The 8,677-nt window shown below is 40.3% G+C and overlaps 1 protein-coding gene across 1 annotated transcript; it reads right to left on the reverse strand.

The window, feature by feature from the left end:
• Positions 1 to 781: 781 nt before the first annotated feature.
• On the reverse strand, positions 782 to 6,829 carry LOC125520042. Its single transcript, XM_048684835.1, has 18 exons — positions 6,507 to 6,829; positions 6,230 to 6,411; positions 5,618 to 5,722; positions 5,464 to 5,535; positions 5,223 to 5,370; positions 4,729 to 4,811; positions 4,509 to 4,564; positions 3,920 to 4,056; positions 3,745 to 3,835; positions 3,590 to 3,655; positions 3,268 to 3,490; positions 2,812 to 2,913; positions 2,544 to 2,629; positions 2,303 to 2,425; positions 2,153 to 2,222; positions 1,968 to 2,059; positions 1,549 to 1,653; positions 782 to 1,305 (listed from the first exon to the last, which is right to left on the reverse strand). Exons 1-18 carry the CDS (start codon positions 6,671 to 6,673, stop codon positions 1,183 to 1,185), a joined length of 2,031 nt encoding a protein of 676 aa, XP_048540792.1. The 5' UTR covers positions 6,674 to 6,829; the 3' UTR covers positions 782 to 1,182.
• Between the last annotated feature and the right edge of the window lie 1,848 nt (positions 6,830 to 8,677).

Genomic DNA, 8,677 nt, shown 5'->3' on the forward strand with positions numbered 1-8,677 from the left:
TAAGAATTTCTCTACACTATATTTGATAGAGAAAATTCCCATCCATCGCAATCTTCTAAAACATTTAGTTATGTTTCTTATATGGTAGAATGTAACATCATTTTAATTCAAATAAACCGTTTGTTCCCAAATATAAGGTGTATTTTTAAAAAATCAAACTTGTCTATGTTTGACCAATTTTATAGAGAAAAATTATCAATATCTATCATGGTATCATTAGATTCATCATGAAATATATTCACTTTTTTGCTAGGTATTATAAATATTAATATTTTTTTCTAAAAAATATCAATATCGATCATGGTATCATTAAATTCATCATGAAATATATTTTTCAGTTTTTTTTGCTAATTTCGTATTATAATTATTATGATTTTTCTATAAACTTAGTCAAGCGTAAGGATTTAAACTTTTGAAAAATCAATGCACCTTATATTTCAGAATGGAGGGAGAAGCATTCAACATGGTGTGACATTATGGTCCTACACTTTTCTAGCGCTGCAATTTTAGAAAACAAACGTGCACTCGCAGTCCTACAACTTCAAAACAGTCTAGAACAAACATCTAACTTATAAAACAAATCACATTTTGACACTCCGTTGATTTCAAAGCGGTTTCAATTTTAACTTTGAAAAATTAATGCACCTTATATTTCAGAATGGAGGGAGAAGCACTCAACATGGTGTGACATTACGGTCCTACACTTTTATAGCGCTGCAATTTTAAAATACAAACGTCCACTCACAGTTTTACAACTTCAAAACAGTCTAGAACAAACATCTAACTTATAAAACAAATCCTCGATTGATTTCAAAGCGGTCTCGACTTCATAGGGAAGTTGCTTTGCAAAACCCTGAATCTAAACACCGCAGTGACAATAAACCATAATGCCACATCTCTCTTCACTCAAATAAAGTCTCCTGGCACAATATTTTGGGAAATGCTAAGCAACCCTTTGCTTTACTACTGAAACTTGGTCCAGAGGTGTACCAAGCCGAAAGAAAAAGTTCACTAGTTGATGCTTAAACGGCATACATGGCGCAGCTCTTTAAAACGATTACAAGGAAATGCGACAATCCAGGAAGTCCACCCCCTTTATTCTGCCTCATGGAGGTTGAAATCTGGTGGGCGTGTTGACACACCCTCATCAACCGAGCGACTCTCGATTGTTCTTTGAAACAATCACAAGGCTTTATCAAAATTGTCTATCTTGATTGGAGCAATGTTATCTGCCACCTTGAAGTGCCCCACCAATCTTGCGAAGAACATCATCTGCTGCTCCAAGGTAAACTTGATGTTCTCAGCCTGCTCCAAGAAAACGCGTATCAGCTATGAGCTTTTCATATGTGATATTTGAGTTCATTTCTACTGAGCTTCCCGTCCGCAAGTAGCCATCATTCATATTCAACAAAAGAAAAACCAAGTTGGTCGATTACATCGCTGTTTACTGTTCAGGTGCAATGTGGGACATTGGAGGTGCCTTGTGTAAGAATTAAAAATAATGTGACTTGTATAATGAGATACGAAAACGATAATAAATGTGTTAACCTTGCGGAAACCATGTTGTTCCCCTTCATACTCAACCAAAGCAACAGGCAGACCTTTGTCCTTTATAGCCTTGTATATCGTTGTTGCCTGATCTGGTGATACAACCTGAAGATCATCAAAGTGTAAGTTGGTCAATTACATCGCTGTTTACTGTTCAGGTGCAATGTGGTCAACCCTAAACCCTAACAGTTCAAAGGATAAGAATGTAGACAACTGACACACTGCAGTCTTTCCTAGCAGAATTCCGTTCAATCCTCACTATCTGGACTAATAGTTGCATTTAATTCATTACTCTAAAGATAGTTGATATTGTACTAAGAATGTTCTCTTATGAAATTCTACAACCATACATATCAAACTACTATAAATTGTCTAGACAACTATAGTGTGACATCACACTTCAAAATTCAAAGTTTTACCGGGTCATCCAATCCTTGAAACAAAATGACCGGACATGTAAATCTCTCAACGAAGTTTATTGGCGACCTCTCAAAGTAAGCCTGCTTATTCCCTGGAATATTGAAGGTACATGGGTGTTATTTAGTAAATTATAAACAGATTCGAACATCCATATCCTAGTAAAGATGAGTACAAAGTTCCTTACCCACAAGGTTGTCAATATAGTATGCCTCAAACTTGTGCATGCCTGCCCTCAATGAAGCTAAGTCAGCAATCTGCTCAACAAATGTATAAATTGTTAGCTAGTATTAGGCTGCAGCAAAAAGGAGAGGAAAAATTTTGATTTGAAACTTGCCCCGTATAAAGAAGAACCAGCCTTGAACGTCTGTCTAAAAGCAAGGCAAGCTAAAGTTGTGAATCCACCAGCAGATTCCCCTGTTACACAGAGTCGTTGCGCGTCTACTCTTCCAGTTGCCACCTTATCATCAGTAAAAAGGCATATTCATTAATCTCATCTTATTATATGCACTGAATATGATGATCACAGAAGCTACATGAAATTATTAAAAGGATCAGTCAGTCTGAATAAGCCATACCAGAAATGTAGCACAGCTGCAGCAATCATTTACATCCACAACACCCCATTGCCCTAAAAGCCTCTCTCGATACTCCCTCCCATAGCCTTCAAGAAAACAAAGAGAATACTTATTAACACTTCCATGTTCTTCAGTAAGAGATTAAGGCTTTTGTACATAAGAGGATGCAAATCATTAAACAATCCATGCATCAGATGTGCAAGTATATAGAACGCAGGATTTATTTTACTCATCAGATAGATAGCCGAGAAAGTTAGGAGACAAATACCTGCACTTCCCCCATAGTTAACATCAACGAATGCCCATCCTCGGCTCGTCCAGTATTGCACACTAAGATCAAGAATCCCACGTGCTTCATCTGTAGGTCCACCTAAATAATTGCAGTAATACCAAGAGAAGTAGTCAGTTCTCTGTCGTGATACTTTGCCAACCGATTGGTGCATCATTTCACCGGCCTTAGCAATTTGATAAGTTGGTGAGTACAGTTAGGACCACTGTATGCTCTTTTTATCATCGTACGAGCACAAACAGTGTAAACAGAAAGTTAGCAGATATGCAACGAATGTCAAAGACATTGACACCAAGAAAGAGTACATAATCAACGAAATCAGGGGAAAATATTTTATGGAAGACAGCATGTGCTATGCCTTGTCTTTTGAGAGAGGGCATGTACAAAGCTTTTTGGTACCTTCAAGAAAAAGATAGGTGAGATTTGATTCATTACCATGGGTTCTGACCAATAACGGAGGCTTCTCATCTGATGAACCTTGGAAAGTATGGTTGTATGGAGGATAGAAATAAGCATAAGCATGCTGGCCAGGGATTACGGTTGGGAACTCCATAAATTCAGGCAAACTAAAGTAGGGTGTATATTTCTTTATGTCCTCTGAGGAGGACCAAACTATAGAAAAGTCAGTTGCCATTGTTCTCTTTTCATCTAGTGTCACCTGGTGAAAAATCATAGGATCAAGCTAGGTTGCACACTGGAGGATCTCAGAGTAGATATTTAGCACGAACAACCAATTCATGAAGGTAGTCTAATGAACCTTTGCTATCGATACTGGAAGACTAGCAGATGCACCTTCAACATAGAAAGATCCATCTGCAGAAACCTAACAAATCAACATGATGTAATTTATAGCATCATCATGTGAAAAAATTAAGGAAATATCAGTTAGCTCTTATCAGAATTTGCACTTACTATGTTAGTTACAGCAGAGAAGGGAAGGCCAATTTTTGAAAATGACCCTGAATCATGGTCCAGCAACCCAACATATGACTTCCCATTCTGCCTAGATAAGAGAAAAATAGGCTTATCTTTATGAATCCCATACAACCATAAAACAAATACGGTCAATACTGAAAACTGCAGCAACCTGTAGCAGCAAACTATTTTCTGACTCTGGTCGTCATTTCCGAGGAAAGCATAGGAGCTGACACCAAAAACCCACATTGGCTTCGAGAATTCAGCATCAAGTGAGTACACTTGCACGACCACATTGCTCTGCTCATCCTGTCATACATGAATCGGCACAATAGCAAGACAAAACCAATTAAAGAATTCCCCAAACAAATGTTAATATGTGTGAAGAATCTAATTCTTAGTTACCGCCCACCTAATTAGAGTGATTTGATAGTAGGTCCTCAACGCAATACTATTGTGGTAATACCAACCTAGCTAATGGTCTTGCCAAAATAAAAACTCAATAAGAAAGTGGTTTGTCACAATTGTTCCTGTGAATAGATACCGATGAAGGTAAAATGCTGCAGTTATTTGTTAAAAACAGAAAAATGAATTGTTAAAAGATGGGTGCAAGTAATAAATACAGAGAGATGGCAATGGTAATAAGGACACACATCAATTACCGGCTACTCCATGCTGTAACTAAATAGTTTAATAACTTGGGAACAAAGTTATTTCAATGGACAACATAATAGAGACAAACAAGTTAGAAAAAATCATACCCATTTATAAATATTCCAAAATCCACTCTGTCGGTCAGTTATGAAGAACAGTTCACCTAAAGAAAAACTAGTTTAATTAAATGAGATTTTGAAACATAATGTGTTTTATTTTGGTGAAGTACCTAATAACAAGTTAACATACCGAAAATCAACTATTCATGTGGACACAAATATGGAATAAGTTTGAACACGAAGTTAGAGTATGCCAAGATGCAAACACCTTTTGAAGACCACTTGGGTTCAGTAGGAGATTCTACTATCATTGGGTCTCCACCAGCAATGCAAATACGTTTTTCCACCTCTCTGCACAAATAACCATCGTAATAAAAATGAAAAGCTTAGAAGAAGATTAAGAAGCATTCAGGCGTAACTGAATCAACATACAACTGAATCATTCATCTTTTACTTCTCGGAATAAAGGATTGAAAAAAAATCTGATCAAATTGATCATCTGGTGCTACAATAACCCACAAAATAAGGTTTAAATAAAACCTGAAAAGACAAGCATTTTCCGTGAACTGGCTATAGGTTTAGAGTGATCTAAAATGTGCAGTCGTACCGTGGTCATTCAAAAATACACTGATAAATGTTCCAACAACATCCTTCAGTATATTGCAAAAAAAAAAAGTAAATGTCCTTTTTTCACCAAAAAAAAGTGCAATAGACAAGCAAGCAAATAATTTGAAACAACAAAGCATGCAAATAAGAGATTACCCTTTGCTGGAGAAATATCCAACCCATAGTTCTGCTTTATCCCATGACATGTTTGGGTCACTCCATTCAATCCATGCCATGCGTTTTTCAGTTGGATCAATGCGTGGAAAGGCATAGAAGTCATTCCCACTGAGCAGCACAGTTGGTTCTAAGGTGCACATTGAGAACATTATTTATGTAATCCTCAAGAATCTTAAGCACAAATTAATGCAATAGGTGTATAGTCCTCGGTTCTTCTTACCATTAACATCTTCAACACTTGTGCTCACAGCAGCAACTGTTGTGATGGGATTTGAGCCACTCTTGCAGTGATCTGTTGTCAAACTGGATTTACTTATCTTCTTAAAAGAATGTATGAAGCACCATTGACATGCTATATATGGAATACTAATTACCTTCCATTACAGTGACATAACGATTGAAGTGAGGGTCAAAGACACCGTCCGCATAGCGGACAACCGATCCACCATAATCCGGTGTCAGAGGTAGTGGTGAATTATCTGAAACCAACAAAAAAGAGCCGTTTGAAGACACATCACATGATACCCTTATTTTTTTTTTCTTAAAAGGAGAAGAGATGCATAGTGGCACTACTCTAATCAATCACAATATAGACTAAAAAGATGCAGAACCACTTTTTTTACAAGTCAAATTGAAGCTACAGTTCAATAAATTAAAATGCAGCTATTTTAGTTCATGTTTCTGGAAATGCTGCTTCGTATATCCGTCAAGTATGGAGTCCCCAACATGATGTAAAATCATACCCTCATGCATAAATATTCCAACATAGCGCGCATGTTGTCAACTACAGAACATGCATAGTTTGAAACTGACATGAAGGAACACTTATCTGAAGAAATGCAGAAGTCAAGTCATTCTACTGCAAAACAAAATGCGTGGAGTGCCAAAATGTGCTATGCAGAAGCAATGCGCCTATCCATGAAGATATATCGTAGCACTGAGAAAGCAAGCAATCATCAATAGCTAAACGCAAGCTTCCTCCGCACCTCCGACGGTTTGCTTGTACAGGCGCTGGTCGCTGTAATTGGAGAACACGACGACATCCCCCTGCACGGCGAACGCGCCACCGCCGTACTCCTGCGCCAGGGACCGCACGGCGAACTCCTGCGGCGTCACATCCGAACCTCTGCCGTCTGCGCCCGCCCCTTCCTTCACGAGAACCGCGCGTCTGGGGAAGAGAGGGGAAGTCAAAGCATCAGCGTCGCGCACTGTGAACGATGGGGGCAGCGAGAGGGGGTGAGTGGGTCTGTTGTTTTCGCTTACCCTCCTTCCTCGGGGCGCGTCTCGACCCAGAGGAGCCGGCCGTCGCCGGCGACGGCGAGCCCCTCGACGGTCTTCCCGGCGGAGGAGACGGCGGCGGCGCTGATCGGCGAATCCCAGGAGCCGTACGGCACGGTCGCCTTCTCGACGCCCGTGGCGTGCGGGCGCATCGCGGCCGGGCGTGAGCTGGATTCGGCGAGCGGCGGAGCACTGGTAGTACTCGGCGTGAGTTGGAAGTGTGCAAACCGGAGTAGTCAGAATTGTCTGGACTGTTTGACTGGCAGCGCACGGAATAGGATCATAGGAAAACGTCCGGCCGATTCTACGCCTCGCGTCCACCGTGGTTCATGTATAGTTGACTTTTGAAGCCCGGCCCCCGAAACCAGACCTTAAAAATTCAGCGTATTGGGAGTCTCATTTCGAATCGATGCCCAAAAGTTAAATCTAGTAGTATAAAAGTTTTCTTTTGCAATTTCTCTCGCCCTACTGCGACGTGTAAACCTTATTTCGACTTCATTTCAACAAATTAATTCGACAGATACGTCAAATGATTTCAATAAGATTTCAAATGTGGATGCACAAAATCATTATGTTAATGAATTGTACCAAAAGAAACGACATTGTTCATCTGACAACAAGGTCATCGAGAAGAAACGCGAGGCAACATGAGCATACATCAAGCACCCCTATGCAACTTACATTTATTAGATACATTTATCTTGACAATATCGAGGATGGCGGTTTTGGCGTGCCAATGTTCAATTCTACTTTGTTTTGCCCTGTCACATGATGGTGAAACATCCATGAGCACGAGTGCTTGCTCTTGCTCCTTCCTCTTGTTTTGTCTTTGTCTTGGCGGCGATCACCTCGTCTCTTTGAGGACAAGCTTCTTCTCATAGGTCATTAATTTCCTCTCCTCGTCAATTGCCATCACCTTGAACCTCTCCTCCTTCCGTCGCATGAAGTCCATCCACATTGTCATATTCTCTGATTTTCATCTAGTCACCAAATCTTTCTTCGTCTCTAGCATTTCTTTGATCTCTTCTATATACTAGATGAACCGTTGTGCCAATTGGCGCAGAGGCCAACTGCAGCATGGAAGCTAAGCGAACTATTTGAAATATTAAATAGAAGTTAAGCGAACTATTTGAAAGATGTTTCTTGTGAATGGTCTGCAAGCATTTATGTTCATAATGCATTTGTATCTGCCCTGTATATTTACCCACAAATGACAAAAATGATTGTTTTTCATGTCCTTCTTTGACCGGACAGAGCAAGCCAACAGTTGGTGCACAGACATGTGGGTCTGTGAGGGGCTTGGCTGTCCGTCTTTGGTTGCGCACGTCCGGAGTGGCGTGTTGCATGCCCGTGTGCCACACGACGCCTTTACCCGTACTTTGCCTACACGAATCCTTCCCATCGTCGACCCTGGTCGGCTAACGCTCGCGGACCACTTTCTCGTGCCGTACATAGGAGCAAACCATAATAAACTAATATATGAACAACACGTCTATAAAGAATGTTTTTCCAAGTTCCATGCAAATGATTATTACTATCTAACTGCGTTTGCATTGCTGATTGCTCGGAATCGATACTCTGAAAAGGCTAAAACTAAACCCTATGCATTTGCAGGCTATCACTGTCCGATTTGGCTTTTCGTTTATCTACTTCTTTAACTTTTCCTTCCTGCGCTATGCCACTTCTGTTTTGTGCAGAGGTCAAAGATATTTGGAAAGGGAGGGGGAATCGGTGATGCGGCCGACACGTCCTCTTCTAGGGGGAGGGCAACGACCTGTTCTTGCCTGGCCATAGTTCTCCGCTGCCTTCTCCACACGTCGGACATCGCAATCGTAAAACATTTGTTCTTCCAATGCAAATTGGCTCGTTTTACATGATCAGTCATCCAAATAATTCTTGGCTTGTATCCTTTACGTAGTGTTACTAATGTTTTTGGCAACTGGTTACATGGGATCAATAACAAGTTTAGAATTCTTCTTAGGGTGGGAGCGCTTGCCGTGATTTGGTCGCTTTGGTTATGTAGAAATGATAAGGTTTTTAATGATAAAAGTTCCTCTCCTCTGCAGGTTATCTATAGACGTACCGGTGCGTTTCATTCATGGTCGTCTCTACAAGGTGTGGAGAATCGAGACCTGTTTACAGAGGTGTGTACATGC

The sequence above is a fragment of the Triticum urartu genome, chromosome 7 (genome assembly GCF_003073215.2).
Source record: "Triticum urartu cultivar G1812 chromosome 7, Tu2.1, whole genome shotgun sequence".
Classification (NCBI taxonomy): domain Eukaryota; kingdom Viridiplantae; phylum Streptophyta; class Magnoliopsida; order Poales; family Poaceae; genus Triticum; species Triticum urartu.